The sequence below is a fragment of the Salmo salar genome, chromosome ssa01, assembly GCF_905237065.1.
Source record: "Salmo salar chromosome ssa01, Ssal_v3.1, whole genome shotgun sequence".
Classification (NCBI taxonomy): domain Eukaryota; kingdom Metazoa; phylum Chordata; class Actinopteri; order Salmoniformes; family Salmonidae; genus Salmo; species Salmo salar.
The window spans coordinates 71,878,585-71,897,895 of NC_059442.1; the positions used below are offsets into that span (position 1 = coordinate 71,878,585).

General features: G+C 41.8%; 2 protein-coding genes across 2 annotated transcripts in view; one reads left to right on the plus strand and one right to left on the minus strand.

Moving 5' to 3' along the window:
* The window catches only part of LOC106608078 (acylphosphatase-2), a 96,551-nt gene that overhangs the window by 34,040 nt on the left and 43,200 nt on the right, over positions 1-19,311 (minus strand). The window lies entirely within an intron of this gene.
* LOC106608074 (forkhead box protein G1-like) lies at positions 4,733-6,410 on the plus strand. Its single transcript, XM_014205759.2, has one exon. It carries the CDS (start codon positions 5,028-5,030, stop codon positions 6,084-6,086), a length of 1,059 nt encoding a protein of 352 aa, XP_014061234.1. The 5' UTR covers positions 4,733-5,027; the 3' UTR covers positions 6,087-6,410.

The following is a 19,311-nucleotide window of genomic DNA, read 5'->3' on the forward strand; positions in this document are numbered from 1 at the left end:
CACTCACACACAAAACCCATTCATGTGAGCAAGTGTGACAACACAGACCGGATTTAGAGCAGGAGAAAGCCCACAATGGGATGTTCTGTGTACGGTAGCTATAACTTCCCTGTGGGAACATCCTGGTTTGTTGCGTTGTGTCTCTTCCAGCCCTGATGGAGCTAAAGTAATCAGGCAAGCTGTGTAGGGGCGTTACCATCATAGCCCTGGAAAAGGCTCCTTACCTCGGCTCTATAAATAGCAGTAAACTTAGAATGACCCCGAAACTGCTGGCGATTCAACCTGATTTAATTTGGCGTTGGTGTGTTAGGTTAGGCTTTAAGAGTATTTAATGGTAGATCCTCCAAGAATCCCTAGGGGGTGCTCTGGCACACAGATGTCCTGTTTGATGGGCCAGACTAATGTTTTGACAGAGAGTCTTTTTCTTTCATGTCCATCAAGACTATCCTTGCAATCTAGTAAAGCTGTGTTTGAACTTGTTTGAACTTTTCCGACTGACAATGCCAGAATTTGTTTCTATGTAGTGAATGTGGCATTATGATAGGACATTCTCATATTCACTTTAAAAGGTTGACGGGTCACAGGTTTGTGAAGCCACTTGAAAAGTTAGAGAATGCAATGTTTTTTAAATTCACTCAAAACAATAAAATCTAAAAGACCTGTAAAACTCTGCTACCACCCCAATTTTTTACACAAAAGGACAGAACTCCCAGGATTTGTAAAGGGGACATTGGATCCAATAAATGAAATAGCACAAATTAGTATAAAACACTAAGTGTGAAGAAAATAACCTCTCTGACCGGACTCTCATACATGACTTTATTCCAAAGTCCTCACTCTCCATCTCTTGTGAACACATGATTTAAAGTGGATGAGAGGAGTGCCAGCAAAGTTCATGTTTAGTGACACCAAAAAATATTAATCTCGCACTTAAAACTTGCTCTTAAATAGTACTGTAGCAATACTGCTTTAATCTGTGCAGCTGGGGAATAATTGATTGCTGGGGAAAATGGAAATGATTTCTTGACTTTATCCAACATTTGTCAATTGACAGTCTGTGGTAACACACTGATGTAGGGTGTGGTAGTAGAGATATTACAGTGAAACATTTAGGTGTTTCCCTACAGAACAATGGTAATGTAGTGACTTGACTGAGGTTAATGTCAAATTATTTTTCTAAAATAGACGTATCTCTATTTAAAACCAGAGTGATTATACACTGAACCAAAATATAAACACAACATGTAAAGTGTTGGTCCCATGTTTCATGAGCTGAAATATAATATCCCAGAAATGTCCCATACGCACAAAAATCTTATTTCTCTGACATTTTATGCACACATTTGTTTACATCCCTGTTAGAGAGCATTTCCTCTTTGCCAAGATAATCCATACACCTGACAGGTGTGGCATATCAAGAAGCTGATTAAACAGCATGATCATTACACAGGTGCACCTTGTGCTGGGGACAATAAAAGGTAACTTTAAAATGTGCAGTTTTGTCACACAACACAATGCTACAGATGTCTCAAGTTTTGAGGGAGTGTGCAACTGGCATGCTGACTGCAGGAATGTCCACCAGAGCTGTTGCCAGAGAACTGAATGTTAATTTCTGTACCATAAACTACCTCCTCCAACGTCATTTGGCAGTACGTCAATCCTGCCTCACAACAGACCACGTGAAACCACTCCAGCCCAGGACCTCCACATCCGGCTTCTTCACCTGGGGAATTAAGTACCAGCTCCTCTATAAAAACAAAGTAGCCTGTTGCTGGCCCAGATTCACACACCAAGGCAAAAAAGGCGAAGGAAGTCAGAATTTTCATTGAATAGCAATAGAGAGTGGGCATTCATGTAACCACGCCAGTCCAGGTCCTCCACATCCGGCTTCTTCACCTGCTCACCTTTGATGGCCACTGGCACGCTGTGCTCTTCAAGGATGAATCACAGTTTCAACTGTACCGGGCAGATGACAGACAGTGTGTATGGTGTCGTGTGGGCGAGCAGTTTGCTGATGTCATCGTTGTCAGAGTACCTGCATGGTGGCGGTGGAATTATGGTATGGGCACACATAAGCTACGGACAACGAACACAATTGCAAGATTCTGAGGCCCATTGCTTCAAAAACAGTACCGCAAGTCAGTTAAGAACAAATTCTAATTTACAATAACAGCCTAGGAACAGTGCCTTGTTCAGGGGCAGAATGACAGATTTTTACCTGGTCGGCTCAGGGATTCGATCTAGCAACCTTTCAGTTACTGACCCAACACTCTAACCACTAGGCTACCTGCCGCCTCAAAGACCAACATGGAGTGAATATAGGTATTATTACCTTCAGCCTTTCTGTTAGATAACAGTCCTTTAGACTGAGTAAGTGTAGCCTTATAACACCTGCTGCTGTTTGACAGGCCTAAACAAAGGGGGCAATATCGGCTTCTCATCACTTAAGATTAGATTTGTTGGGGTCTGTGTTTGAGATTTGTTAAATGGAGGATTTTGTCTCAGCTGTCATACAGCACAAACAATGTCTGCATGAACTAAAAATCAACACATATTACTCCCAATTGCAATGTAATCAAAAGCCTTAGGCCTACCTCAGTGATACAAAATGTACGGAAGTATATCCCATAGTGTTTTTCCTCAAAAGGAAAGTTTAATTACACAAATGATAGGTACAATATATTTATAATACAGTAAACATGTATTATAGTTTCAATAACGTAATATAATCTCCACAATGTATCTTTTTAAATAAAAAGAAACATTGAATTGATATCTAAACTTCTTAAATATAGACAGGAAATGTGTTATTTTACATAACACCCAAACCTGTTCACAATCATTTCAGACAACCTCTAGTCCTTGGCCTGTTTTGTTATTCATTCTTACCTCAAAGGCCTACTAGTGGAGCCGCATCACTTACAGTATCAAGGTATTGTTGGACACAATGGAAGCACAGAGACAGTACCCCAGCATTTCAGATGTTTTGTATTGTAGTTCTTCACCAGGTTTCAAAGCCCTTGACACTGTAATTGGTAAGGGGTTAATTTACCCAAACGCAACATTTAATAATTTAAAATACCTCTTAAAAAATACCTCTGGTGAACCATCAATCCTATCAATCCTAACAGCCAATATTACTTCCAATTCAATGTAATTTAAAGTTGGTAATACATTTGAAAGAAATCTCCTAAGTGAAAATGACACCTCAATGTACCATGATAGTACATATTACTTTTATAATAACAAGGATGATAATAATCTTGGTTATGAAAACTTTACAATGAGGGCAAAACTTTATTAGTGCAAACAATACTTCAAAAAACTAAAATAAAAGACTACTATTCCAACTGAGCTACTACTACTACTACTACTACTACTACACACACTAATAATAACAATCATATAAAATTGCACTATTTTAATGGTAGGCCTATGATAATTATTAAAAAGTTCACAAATATTCAATGAACAAAAGTAGGCCTACTAGTAATGATTAGTAATGGCATCGAACCTTACTAGTTTTTGTATACCATCATTAGGTCTGCGTTAAGTTAACAATGTCACTAAAATCTAATGTAATGCATTAATATTCAGAATGGGAGATAACATTTACCTAAATTGTAATGTATATACAAGTACAAATTAACAAACCATAAAAATTATAGTTTTAACCCTGGTTGTATCGGCATCTACGCAGTCCTAAACAAAGTTTCTGAGATCGAAAACAAATGAAGGCTGTTGCTTATTTGTTCAAGTCAAGTCTGCATCACAGGCAATTCTATTTTAAGTGAATAGACCAAAACAAACGTGTTACTCATAGGGCTACACAGCTCGTTAGTAGCACCAAATGTTATGTTTGTAGTCAATTAGCCTATATTTAGTCACAAAACCGGCCTGCAAGCTGCTAAAATAGTGCGCACTCAATGCAGGAACATCCCAGAACACTAGAGGCGCTCAAGTAGCGGGGTTCAGCCTGAGTAGGCTCTTTGATGTGCATCTGACATGTCCAGTACTCAGAACAATAGTATGATTGCATCGCATCCACAATGCTCAAGGCAGTATTAAATGCATTGTAGCCTATGCAAACCACCATTGTCCTCAATACAACAGGGCTCACTACGACGAACACTTTGACGCGTACACCACACCACACATAGACAGAAATAGTCACACGAGCATGCACGTACGCCACACACACGCGTAGCTTTGTGTTCGAGATATTAGACTATATGAACACGTCATGAGCCATGCATTTTTATTTATTTTTATTTTACAGGAAATTATCTTAAACGGCAATATTTTCTCTCAGCCTCATGGCAAAATGTGTGAAATATCATGAGATAAGTTAGTTATAAAACTGCAAATTTGTATCTTGACCCAGATGGGTTGGTTGTTTAGCAACAAAACTGAGCATGCCCAACTATGGGGCAAAACAGAGGGGGTTGGCTTAGTGTTGACAACATATATTTCTATATTTCGTCTAATGTTGATTTAAAAAAATAACATAAATAGCTAACATTTGCACAATGAGCACTTGTCTCTTAAATACATCGTTACAGTTGTTGGTTAGCTAGCTAGCGATTTTTTTTTTGCCATAGCATTGACATAAAATATTATTAGCATATTAACACGTCATAATCCTTTAATTTTATTTTTAGAATGACAGAAAAGTAGCTTTTAGAACGGGCCGTAAAACTGCACTACGCCATTGGGTAAACGGATACAGCCGTCCAGTCAAATCCTTACGAAAATGTTTTTTCTATAGGCTATATGTGTACTGAAAGTCTATTTCGTGTTTCAACGATATCGAATGGGAAAGAGGGATAAAAATCTGCAAGTTACAGGCTCCTCCCCTGTAGCCTAGTGATAAGACGGAACCTCCTTAATTAGTCATTTCTACATCCCAGTCCCGGCTAACTCTCTATCCTACAAGTTCCTTCATGCATGCAATGTCCTGATCCGATTGCGTCTTACCTTTTCCTTTTTAAACACAAAGCCCAATCATTTTTTTGTCAGTGTCCGGCATGGAAGATCAGAAAGAGCCGCCGATGGTGCACCGATCTACTTCATTTAGTATCAAGAGTCTGCTGCTTCCCTCAAAATGTGACAAACAGGACTCTGTGCTCCCGGAAAAAAACACTGCTTCTTCGGGGTCTGATTCGGAAAAATCCCTGGATCCTGATATGGAATCTGCACCTTTGGACCGGGAGAAACAAAAGGAGGAAGACGAGGGTACCTTGCGGACGACAGAGCCTAGCAAAAATGGGAAATATGATAAACCGCCATTCAGCTACAACGCCTTGATTATGATGGCTATCAGACAAAGTCCTGAGAAGAGACTGACTCTGAACGGTATCTATGAGTTTATCATGAAGAACTTTCCATATTACCGGGAGCACAAGCAAGGCTGGCAAAACTCTATCCGACACAACCTAAGCCTCAATAAGTGTTTTGTGAAAGTGCCAAGGCATTACGACGACCCGGGCAAAGGGAACTACTGGATGTTGGACCCTTCGAGCGATGATGTGTTTATTGGTGGAACTACCGGGAAACTTCGGAGACGTTCTGCTACCTCCAGGGGCAAGTTGGCGATGAAACGTGGAATGCGTTTCTCGCCTCTTGGTTTGGGAATAAACGACAGGGCAAACAACCCTCTGTATTGGCAAATCTCGCCGTTTTTATCATTGCACCATCCCCACTACAATGGATCATCAGCAGGATTTCTGAACCAAGGGCACGCGTATGGGTCCCTACTCCCCGGGGTGGAGCAGCTGACTAATGGGGACCTTACCCGCCATCTAAGTGGATCTGTCGGTGCTCTGGGCTTGTCAAACGGTTACGGTGTAAGCACGTCTAGTCTATTATCCGGACAGAGTGGCTACTTTGTCTCAGGGAGTCAGCATCAGTCGCCGCATCTCCAGCAGAGCGCGCAAGGCTACGGTGTACCCACGAGCTCCCCACAAACACTGCTCTCGGACTCACTTAGAACGTCCCTACCGTCTTTTTCACCGGGAGTTTCTAGCGGGTTTCCAGGAATGTTGTCACATCAAAAGAGGGTCACTCCAAATGCTTTCTTAAATTGATGACACAACTACAACATGGGAAGGACAAATAAAAGCACCATAGAAATGGCAATTATAGGGGTAAACGAACAGTGATCACTAATTAGGTCAGAAACGACAATTCGTCAAAGCAAATATGGCCATATTAGGCTATGTATCCTGAAGTGCAACGATGTATTCTTTCTGCGTTAAAGGGACAAAAGTCGTTACCTGTGGGGTTTAAACTGTAACTAGACTTGCCAAATGTAACTATATTTCGGGCTATTTATATCTTGTACAAAGATTGTAATTCTTTGAATCGTTTATTTATGTTTGGTAGGCTATTTATTAAACACTGTATTTACATTTTATTGTCAGTGTATTCATCAGTATTGAAGAAAAAAACATACAGCATTATTCATTATTCATATAATAATTAATTTAGAAATAGTTTTTTGGGGAAAACGCCTTATAAAGATCAGGGTTAATAAAACACGCGGGATAAAACAAAAGCCTACAAGTTATGTCTTCTCAGGTTCTCCATCTATAGACTCCAATCTAGGCTAACGCTATATCTGTAATGTATGCAACACATTTTAGAGAGAAGTGGAGTTTTGTGTGTACTCATAAGTTAATTATAGCCTATTTTGTCCTCTGTTTTGTTGATCGAGCCATAATGAGCGCATGTAGATTATAAGATACAACAGTGCATGACAGTGCAGGTCTCCTCTTATAATAGCATGCCCTGTGACTGACCCTTTGTTCGCATTTGTTTCCATCTTTCATATAAAGCACTAGACGTTTCAGTTTCTCGTTAAAACCAGTTCCTCTTGTCTTGAAACTTGCCATGCTTGATACGGTGTTATAGGTTACTTATTCAGGCCCGCAATACATCCCTTTAATTGTCTGATCATTTAGTTTTATTAGGCTACATCAAGTACAAATTTGGCAAACCGGCGTAGCCTATAATATCAGCACCAATATAGTATTTCACTTCTAAATCAGTGGTTCCCAATGTTTTCTTAGTCACGTCTACCTTTTATAATTAAACCCAAATTACGATGTATAAGGTCTACCAGCGTCCTATAGCTATTGCCCTGACAAAATTACAAACATGTCTTCTGACCATTTGCTATTGTGTGCTACTTTATTCTGTAAATTAGGACTTTACTCAACTGTAAATTAGCCTACCTTAGGATTCCACCTCACATTCTGAGAAAAATAGTTTGATATAGCTTAGCCTAGGTCTATTCAAACAAATACAACAACAAGTTCATTAATGATAATCTACTTCCTGAATCTGGATTGCGTAACACTGGGGTGGGCTTACACTACCACAGTTTGGCAAACGCTGATCCAAATAAATAACATCCAGCGTTGTTATTGTAATAAGCAGTTAAGCTTTCATTACCCAATAGACCTATTTACTAGCAAAAAGGTAGCCTATTAATAGGCTACTGGAGAAGAATGCGCTGATTAACACAACAAATAACAATTAGGCTACATTTGACACATTTTGGCCTAACATTTGACAAATTTCGTTCCTTTACTGGGAATACTATAGTTTAACGTTATATTTTCGATGTTGACGATTTTTTTTGTAAATGTTATTTCAAAGTTTTGCACTTTTTGTTGTTAGAATAGGCCTACCTAATGTGAGTATTGTCTGTTTTTGTTGCTGTATGAAAAATTAACTTGATTAAAGTGTAAGACATTACAAGTTTGCAATAAGTTTGCTATCATGAATGAAAGAAGTACCACACAAACCTAATGTAGACATACTGTTATACATTCAGACACGCTATAGACAGAGGAAAACTAGACTGAGTGTACAAAACATTAGGAACACCTGCTCTTTCCATGACAGACTGACCAGGTGAATCCAGGTGAAAGCTATGATCCCTTATTGATGGAACTTGTTAAATCCACTTTAGTCAGTGTAAATGGAGGGGAGGAGACAGGTTAAAGAAGGATTTAAGCCTTGAGACAATTGAGACGTGTACGTATGCCATTCAGAGGGTGAATGGGCAAGACAAAGGATTTAAGTGTCTTTGAATGGGAAATAGTATAGCTGCCATTCACACCGGTTTGAATGTGTCAAGAACTGCAATGCTGCTGGGTTTTTCAGGCTCAACAATAATGGTCCACCACCCAAAGGACATCCAACCAACTTGACACAACTGTGGGAAGCATTGGAGTCAACATGGGCCAGTATCCCTGTGGAACGTTTCCGACACCTTGTAGAGTCCATGTCCCAACGAATTGAGGCTGTTCTAAAGGCAAAAACGGGTGCAATTTAATATTAGGAAGGTGTATGTAATGTATGTAGCCTTGTTTTATCAACATAAACAAATAAGCACATTTTTATGCTTGCATGAAAAATGTGCAAATTCACATCAAATTGGGCGTCTACACCATAACAGCATCCCATATCCTATCCAATAGTCCGATATTGCTGCTGAATCTAACAAGGTGAAGGGCTAAATCTAAATAAATATAATATGTTATGCTTGTCCCAACAACAAATAATGTGTTTTTCTGTGAAGACAATCAGCCCAAGTAACCTCATGAATTATTTTCAAATTATTGAAATAGGCAGGATAGGGTAATTTGTTCTGGGTGCAATTACGCTTCAATAATTTATATTTCTGTGGATAAAATATACATAATAAAGATAAATAATAAATAGTCTAAACATGTGTAAATTCAATTGAAATGTGCAATGTGTGGAGAGCGTTCGATTACCATGGCATATGATTCAGCTGCAGTGAAAGGATCGATGTACCATTTCCCATTCATTAACAACAATGACGTCAGGTGACATGGCTTACAGTTTGTGTTTCTGAGAGACAAAGTATACAGCTATTCTTAATGTCAAAGCAATATGCTACAATTTATTTAATATCTATGCCTATTCATTTATAATTTTCAAATATTTTATTCACATAAACATAAATTCATTGTGTTTTGTTAGAACAAAATCGTACAAAATGGCATAGCCCAATTCCACCCAAAATACATGACACATTTTTTTATTAAATTTACCAAATAAATGAAGCTCTCACAATATCTCAACAGTGTAGAGCTATAGGCCTGTTTTGTTATACAACCATTTGGACAGAAGCGACATATTCATGATTTGTTGTCATTAATTTTGGCCTATATTACAATGATTCCACCCAATCTGCAGGGTTTAGGGTAAGGCAGGGATGATTTAGGGTTAATGTCACGTTTAAGGACCGAATAGGTCTATAACTAACCCAAGCCTCACACAAAAAGTGTAAAATATAGGGTACAAATAAAAGTGTAATAATGGACTCAAAAGTAGTCCGAAAGTGTTGGGTTAATATGTGCAGATCACATTTCTTTGTGTGATTGGACCACATATACACTCTTAAAAAAAAGGGTACCGAAGGGGTTCTTCGGCTGTCCCTATAGGATAACCGGTAGAACTCTTTTGGATTTCATGTAGAACCCTCTGTGGAAAGGGTTCTGCATGGAACTCAAAGGGGTTCTGCCTGGAACCAAAAAGGGTTCTTCAAAGGGTTATTCTATGTGGACAGAAAACCCTAGATAGCACCTTTTTTTCTAAGAGTGTAGGCCTATTTTACATACACTATTCAAAACGAACATTCCGTTCAATCATTCATTTAATTTCTAGGACTATGTCCCCCCCAAAAATAGGCCTAATGGCAAAGGCATAGGCTACACAGACTCAAGAGTAGCCAGGACCTAGATGTGGGAGAAGGCCTGTTTCGGGGGCTCGTACCCTAATGTTCAGAAAGGTTGTTGAAGACAAAAACGTAGAGAAAGTGAAACCATATTAGGAAATAAAATGAAATAAACCCTCAGAATGATGCATTGGAACTTTGATGTGACGAGAACAGCACGACATCACACAAAGGGTAGGATCTATGTCTTATATGCTATAGAAAATGGATAGAAACAATAATATTCTCCCTGTGTTCAGGATTATTTTATATCCATGTCGTTAGCACTTTACAAAACATAACCAAGTTGGACCGTGAGGAATGCATTGTTCTGGCGTCAAGCAATATGCTGCTGATGGTGTGGGCTGTCTGAACATGGCTACACGAACATGTGTGAACCTGTGAATATAACTATTATTTTGAGGATTTATTCACTTACACCGTATCAATACAAATATGTTTCCCTATTATATGGCTAGAATTAGCGCACCACATTGATAGAAGTAGGCAATTGTTTTAGTTCTACAACGCGTGCAAGATTAGGCTACTGCCAGTGTGCATGAAAATACCTCTATCCTGGAGTAATCATCCTTATGTTTGTTGTTCATATAGCACATTAGATAAAACTAATATTGTTGACTACTTTGGTCATGTTCCTCCGCAATTTACATGCATTATTGCATTTCTACTAAAGTATAGGCTAACGATATCAGAATGGAACTGTTCCAAGCTCCTATATTCTCGAGAAAGGTCAAACATTTTAGATACGTTCACAAAACACTTTAGATACATTATTATTATGGATCAGTTGAAATAATTCCTCCGTTATTCAATTGACACAGCCTAAACGTGAGTGCTACTACAGTAGTTAAAGAAGAAAACAAACAAACTGCTTATCAGGAAGATATTCCAGACTATAGCTTTGCCTTAAACAATTATTTGCCTTAAAACATATCTAGAAACAGTACACAACGTATAGCCAGATAAAAGCTTTTCAATATAAATTGTCGGCTACAAAATTCAAATGGTTTTAAAGTCGGAAAATCAATGCTGTCCCTACTCCCCCGAAGTTCGCACATAGAGGCTTCAGTAGGCCTCACTCCACAGGACAAAACAAGTAGAAATATAAGCTTCATATTTGGGAATCTTACATTGCCTCTGGGTTAGACATTGTAAAACCAATTGTTCTGCAAGGATTTACCCGATTACTTGTCATGTAACATTGGATGAATGCTGAGGGCTCCCGAGTGGCGCAGCTGTCTAAGGCACTGCATTTCAGTGCTCGAGGCGTCACTACAGACACCCAGGTTCGAATCCAGGCTATAACAAGTGATTGGGAGTCCCAAAGGGCGGCGCACAATTGACCCAGCGTAGTCGGGTCAATTGTTCTTAACTGAGTTGCCTACTTAAATAAGCGTCTGTAATACAGACAACACACCTGCATCAGTAGACGACACAGATTGGACCAAGTGGCTCAAAGAAGGAAGGCATTCATTGCAGAAACAACTTGAGAGCCGATTTTATGTAAGAAGCCTACAATAATTATTGACCTCTTGGATTTTGTCCAAAGTAAGGCTAACGTCATGCAAAAACAGGTATATTGATAAAGCACACTTTCTTTAACCTCAATGTCAACTTGTTTTGGCGTTGTTTTTTAACCGTAGTCTATAGATTATGTATTTTATTTTCAATGCTTTCAGACAATGCAATTAATTGCGCAAAAAAATTAGTGCACTAAAATTACAAAAAGTTAACTCGAGTTACCCTGGTGTCAAACGATAACAATATGTGTCTGTAGTTAACTACCATTAATCACCATTTTATAATGAATTCAAATTTGAACCTAATTAAAGATTAAATCAAATCAAATGTTATTCGTCACATGCTTCATAAAAAACAGGTATAGACTAACAGTGAAACGCTTACTTACTCAACAATGCAGAGAGTATGAAAATGTATACACACACTACTGTAAGTCACTCTGGATAAGATCGTCTGCTAAATTACTAAACTGTACATGTAAATGTAAAATAATAGAAATAAGATGTTTTAATTTAAAATTCCATTAGGTTGTATAATATATATTTTTATTATAGTGTTAGAAATCACACAAAAAACGATATTCTCAGACAACATCTCAGCCAGATCTGATATAAAACCTAATGTAACTATTCGATCTAGCCTATGCTTACTTCTTATACATGTTCAACATGAACTAGTCACAAGCTGCTACAGTAGGCTACTTTTTGACCATTTGTTTAATTTTTTGACCTGAAAACTACAGCAAAAACAGCTAAATGGAATGGAAGTTCTGTTCTGATTAGCTAAAATCATTGTGTTGATTCTAGAGGGATTCAGATAAACATATGCATTTGGTTAGCTAGCTAACGTTAGCATAACTGTATAAATTACGTTTTTGCTGTTATATAACCAAACGCCCGTTTATTGTTGGACTTTCTGTAAGTTTTCCTTCAACTCTGTTGCTCAATGCTTTGCACGTAGTGGATGGTTTCAGTAAACTTGGGGTTATCGTCTTGCTGGAAGATCCACTTGCTGCCAGGTGTCAGCCTCCTGCCAGAGGCAACCAGGTTTTTGCATACAATGTCTAAATACTTGGTAATGTTCATGATGCCATTGACGTTAACAAGGGCCCCAGGACCTGTGGAAGTTAGCATTGCCCCAAAACATCAAAGATCCACCACCATATTTTACATTAGGTATGAGGTACTTTTCTGCATATGTTTACGTTTTTTTCAAACCACCACTGGGGTGTGTGGCCAAAGAGATATATCTTCATGGCATCTGACAATAGCACTGCCTGGAGTTTGACAAACGGCATTGGTACTTGGATTGGAATCAGTTCTATGGTGCCTTATTCTAGTCTTTTAATGTTTTAATTAAGGGCTAGCGGTTAGAGTGTTGGGCCAGTAACCAAATGGTCCCTGGTTCGAATACCTGGGCCAACAAGGTCAAAAAATCTGTTGATGTGCCCTTGAGCAAGGCACTTAACCCTAATTTGCTCCAGGGGTGCCATACTACTATGGCTGACGTTGTAAAACAATACATTTCACTGCACCTATCTGATGTATGTGACAATAAAAACAAATTATTTTCCTGTGTTTTTAAAATAGTTTATTTGATTGTGGACAGTAATTTGAATCACTTCTGTAGAATGAACCATATATATAGGGCTGTCATAAACAGTATATATGGGCTACTGTATATATACACATATATATACACAGTACATGTGTGTGATATTCACTTACAGTCCCAATGTATAATATAATTAATATCATCTCAGCATTTCATGTGAAATTGGTATAATGGAGACATCATTTGAACTTCAGCGAGATCATGTTAATCCTTTCGGAGTCAGTTCGGATGCTGAAATATTGCCCTGGAATGCATTGGACCACTGTGCCCCATCTATTTCACAACAATATTTGGCTAAAATAGGTTGAATTTCAAACGAATGACGAATTTTAACTTGTATTTACATATGCCAGCTGACTATTAGTAGCATTTATGAATACAGTATTGTTTATAGACCTATTAGGTGTTACAGCCTGAATTTAAAATGTATTAAATTGAGAATGTGTCACTGGCTTATACACAATACCCCATAATGTAAAAGTGGAATTGTATTTTTAGAAATGTTTCCGAATAAATTAAAAACAAAAAGCTGAAATATTTTAAGTCAAAATATAACGACACAGGGCGAGAACCAGATGCAGACACAGGTGGCAGATGGTTTGAGTCTCTGATATTTATTAAAACAACAACGGGCAGGCAAAGAGGCAGGTCGAGGACAGGCAAAAGTTCATTAAACAGGTCAGCGTTCCAAATGGTACAGGGCGGCAGGCAGGCTCAAGGTCAGGGCCGGCTGATGGTCAGGCAGGTGGGCTTAGTGTCAGGGCAGGCAAAAGTTCCAAACCAGGAGGACTAGAAAAACAGAGACAAGGACAAATCAGGAGCATGGAAAAAACACGCTGGTTGACTTGACATGACAAGATGAACTGGCAACAGACAGAGAACACAGGAATAAATACCCTGGGAATAATGGGGAAGACGGGTGACACCTGGAGGTGGGTGGAGACAATCACAAAAACATGTGAAACAGACCAGGGTGCTGGCGGTGACAGTTGGCGATGAGGGCCGGGTCCAGAATGTCTTTAGCCGGAACCCAGCACCTCTCCTCCGGGCCATAACCCTCCCAGTCAACCAGGTACTGGAAACCCCTGCCCGTGGTTGACTAGGGCTTAATCCTGGACACATGAAAAGTAGGGTGTATATGGAGGGTACGGGGTAACAGCAGACAAACAGCAGTGGGACTAAGGACTCTAGAGATGGGGAAAGGACCAATAAAAGGGGGGGGGGGAGTTTGCGGCACGCCACCCGGAGGGGCAGGTCCTGTGTTGACAGCCTTACCCTTTGCCCGAGACAATAGCGGGGAGCCGGAGTCCGGTGGTGGTCTGCTTGTCGCCGGTACCTGGAGGTGGTCTTAAGAAGAGCGACCGAGCTCTTTTCCAGGTACGCCGACAGCGGCGGACAAACATCTGGGCTGAGGGTATGTTGACTTCTACTTCTTGCTCCGGGTTGATTCCCTTCGAGTGCACCATGGGGTGAGAGTCCAGTGGCCGAGCAGGGAAGAGTGTTCCTAGCATACTCCACCTGGTGGGGTTACTAGAGACGAGACACCGAAGTGTCGTTTCCATGTCTTGATTGGCTCTCTTTGGCTGGTCATTGGATTGGGGATGAAACCCGGAGGACAGGCTGGCCGACGACCCGATAAGGGTGCAAAACGCCTTCCAGAATTGGGATGAGAACCGAGGACCCCGATCAGAGACAATGTCGACCGGGAGTCCATGGATTCGGAAGACGTGCTGCACCATGAGCTGGGCAATCTCCTTGGCTGATGGTAACTTGGGGAGAGGGATGAAATGAGCAGCTTTGGAGAACCTATCCACCACCGTCAGGATGGTGGTGTTGCCATCTGACGGGGGAAGCCCAGGGACAAAATCCAAGGAAATATGGGACCAGGGGCGATGAGGAATAGGGAGTGGCTGAAGGAGGCCAGACGGAGCTTGCCGCAGAGTCTTATTTTGAGCACACACCATGCATGTGGTGATGAAGGCCGAGACATCAGGAGCCACGGTGGGCCACCAGAAGTATTGTAGGAGGAAAGCCAGGTTTCAACAGGCACCAGGATGACATGTAAGCCTGGAGGAGTGAGCAAATTCCAGGACCTGAGACTGGGACGAATCCGGGATGAACATCTAGTTAATCGGGGCCCCCCCAGGGTCCGGCCTTGAGGACCAGGGCCTCAATACCCCAGACAACCGAAGCTGCAAGACATGAGACAGGGAGGATGGTCTATACAGGCGAGACTCAGCGGAACTGTATAGGCGAGAGACTCTAGGCAAGCTTGTTGGACCCTGGATAGTAGGAGATGGTGAAATTGAACCTGGTGAATAAGAGGTGCCTAGAGTTAAGGCGCTTGGCAGTGCGGAGATATTCAACATTTTTATAGTCAGTCCACACCAAAAATTGATGTTCCGCCCCTTCCACCCAGTGCCTCCACTCCTCCAGAGCCATCTTAACAGTCAGGAGTTCCCATTTCCCAACATCATAGTTCCTTTCTGCAGAGTTGAGACGATGGGACATGAAGGCACAGGGAAGCTTTTGGTCCTGGATTGATCGCTGGGAAAGTACGGCCCCACTCCCATGTTGGAAGCGTCAACCTCAAGCTGATGGGTCAGATCCGAATGGATGAGGGCAGTAGGTAATTTCTGCTTAAGGTCCAAAAAAGCTCTGTCCGCTGCTGGGGACCATGTGAACGGTACCTTTGGAGAGGTGAGTGCAGAGAGGGGAGCCGCCAGGGTGCTGTAGCCCCAAATGAAACGGTGGTAGAAATGAACAAACCCCAGAAACTGTTGTAGCTGCACCCTGGACGTGGGTTGGGCCAATCCACCACCGCTCTCACCTTCTCCGGATCCATCTGGACATTTCCTTCAGCGATGACGTATCCCAGAAAGGAGATAGTGGAGCAGTGGAACTCGCACTTCTCTGCTTTTACAAACAACTGAAATTTCAGGAGGCGCTGAAGGAATTGTCGAACACGGGGAACATGTTCTTGGGCAGAACGAAAGAAAACCAGGATGTCGTCGAGGTAGACAAAACAATTCAATATGTCTCGGAGCACATCGTTGACCAGGGCCTGGAAAACAGCGGGAGCGTTGGTGAGTCCAAACGGAATGACCAGGTACTCATAGTGTCCACTGGCAGTGTTGAAGGCCATCGTCCACTCGTCTCCTTCGCATATCCGAACAAGGTGGTAGGCATTCCGAAGGTCCAGTTTGGAAAAGATGGTAGCCCCCTGGAGAGGTTTGAAAGCCAAGGAGAGGAGTGGTAGAGGGTAACGATTCTTTACCGTGATGTCATTGAGGCCCCGGTAATCGATACATGGACACAGGGTCTTATCCTTCTTCCCCACAAATAGAACCCTGCGCCGGCAGAAGGGTGAATGCTCCCAGCAGCCAGAGTCCTCAATGTACTCCTCCATGTTTTTGGTCCCAGGGGCAGACACCGAATATAGCCGGCCTCGAGGCATTGTGGTGCCCGGGAGGAGATCAATAGCACAATCGTAAGTACGATGTGGAGGAAGGGAGGTAGCACGAGCCTTGCTGAAAACCTTCAGGTCATGGTACTCTGCGGGAATGGCAGAGAAATCCGAGGCCGTACTTAAACCTGGAGGTGGACGTTCCGGGGGAGGCTGCATCACCTTCAGGCAATGTGAGTGACTGAATGGGCTCCAACCCAGGATTGAACCCGTGATCCAGTCAATATCGGGGTTGTGCTTCTGGAGCCAAGAAAATCCCAAAACAACAGGAACGCGGGGAGACTCAATGTGATTTCCAGATACCTAACGTGATTCCCAGATACACGTATATTAAATGAAAACTGTGCTGTGTGTGACTCTTCCAAATGAGCGGCCGTCCAGTGCCCTGGCGTCCATGGGAACGGAGAGGAGTTGAGTGGGGATACCTAGTTCCGATACCAGGGTAGCGTCCATAAAACTCTCATCTGCCCCATAGTCAATGAATCCCCGGAGAGACTTAGACTGGTCTCCCCACAGCAGGATCACAAAAAAGGAGTATGGGGTAATGGGAATTAGAGAATTCCCAGTCTGGCTCACCAGTGTACTCGTACCAACTAATGAGTCAGGTCTCTTTACTGGGCAGGTGGCTATGTAATGCCCCGCAGCACCACAATACAGACGTTGGAGCTTAGCCTACATGAACGTTACCTAGGCGATAATCTAACTCTGCACAGTTTAATAGGTTCCAGTGTATCCAACTCACCCGTCGCCGATGATTCTCGAGGGAACTCGGGTGGCTTCGAAATCTTCTCAGAAATGCAGCCTTTTGGGACTTCCGGCTTCCTTCAGAGGTGAGCAAGCAGCAGCCGATGAATGAGTGTTACCGAGACCCGACCTCCTCTCACTCCTGTGTTCCTGTAGACGCCCATCAATCATAATGGTAAGGGCGATGAGGGAATCGAGGTCCAAATGTATCTCCCGAGCTGCTAGCTCGTCTTTTATCTCCTCTGATAGTGCGTAACGGAAGGTATCGAACATGGCCTCCGGATTACAGGCACTCTCGGCGGTCAAGGTGCGAAGTTCTGATGTAATTTCAGTCGTTTTCGGGCTGCCTCTCTCCCGGGCACTGGAAAATCGGACACCTTCCTCACCTCCACCATAAAGTCTTCCTGATCATCGCAAACGACGGATTGTTGCTCCCAAACAGCTGTAGCCCAGGAGAGCGCCCTTCCAGACATTAGCATAATAAGATACGCTATCTTCGACCGATCCAAAAGGAACGAAGATGGCTGTAGCTCAAAAATAAGGGAGCACTGGGAAAGAAACGCCCGGCAGGTTCCAGGATCCCCAGCCTATCGCTCCAGAGGATGTAAGCGGGGTTCTCTGGGAACCGGGGTAGGCTGAAAAAACCCACCACTGGTCTCACTGCCTGTGAGAAAATTCACAGAACTGCTCCATTAACGCCTTGAACTCCTGGTTGTGGCGTTCCCCAAGAGATTGGAACCCTTCCATAAGGTTCTGTTTAATGGTGGCACCCTGCAGGGAAACAGCGTGACAGAGCTGGTCCAAGTCTGCTGGATCAGTCATGGCCAGTTCGTACTATAACGACACAGGGCAAGACCCAGATGCAGACACAGGAGGCAGATAGTTCGAGTCTCTGATATTTATTAAACAACAAGGGGCAGGTCAAGGACAGGCAAAAGTTCATTAAACAGAGTTCCAAACGATACAGGGCGGCAGGCAGGCTCAAGGTCAGGGCAGGCTAAATGGTCAGGCAGTTGGGCTTAGTGTCAGGCAAAAGGTCAGGCAAAAGGTCAAAACCAGGAGGACTAGAAAAACAGAGACAAGGAAAAAGCAGGAGCACAGAAAAAACACGCTGGTTGACTTGACATGACAAGACGAACTGGCAATAGACAAACAGAGAACACAGGAATAAATACCCTGGGAATAATGGGGAAGACGGGTGACACCTGGAGGTGGGTGGAGACAATCACAAAGACAGGTGAAACAGATCAGGGCGTGACACAATAAGTATTCAACCCCTTTATGGTAAGCCTAAATAAGTTCAGGAGTAAAAAATTGCTTAACAAGTCACATAATAAGTTGCAGGGACTCACTCTGTGTGCAATAATAGTGTTTAACATGATTTTTGAATGACTACCTTATCTGTATACCCTACACGGACAATTAGCTGTAAGATCCCTAGGTCGAGCAGTGAATTTCAAATACAGATTCAACCACAAAGACCAGGGAGGTTTTCCAATGCCTTGAAAAGATAGGCACCTATTGGTAGATGGATAAAAATAAAGCAGATATTGAATATCCCTTTGAGCATGGTGAAGTTAATAATTACACTTTGGATGGTGAATCAATACACCCAGTCACTACAAAGATACAGGTGTCCTTCCTAACTCCATTGCCGGAGAGGAAGGAAACCGTTTAGAGATTTCACCATTAGGCCAATGGTGACTTTAAAACAGTTACAGAGTTTAATGGCTAAAACTGATGATGGATCCACAACATTGTACGTAGTTACTCCACAATACTAACCTAAATGACAGAGTGAAAAGGAGGAAGCTTGTAAAGAATGCAAATATTCCAAAACATACACCCTGTTTGCAATAAAGCACTAAAGAAAAATTGCAAAAAATGTGGCAAAGAAATGTAATTTATGTCCTGAATACAAAACGTTATGTTTGGGGCAAATCCAACACAACACATCACTGAGTACCACTCTTCATATTTTCAAGAATGGTGGTGGCTGCATCATGTTATGGGTATGCTTGTCATCAGCAAGGACAGGGAGTTTTTTTAGGATTAAAAGATACAGAATAAAGCTAAGCACAGGCCAAGCCAAATCCTAGAGGAAAACCTGGTTCAGTCTGCTTTCCAACAGACACTGGGAGACAAATTCACCAAAATTACCTAAAACACAAGACCAAATATACACTGGAGT

What these genes read in the sequence shown, in the direction of transcription:
- LOC106608074 (XM_014205759.2), top strand. Translation starts at nt 5,028, where the DNA reads ATGGAAGATCAGAAAGAGCCGCCGATGGTGCACCGATCTACTTCATTT.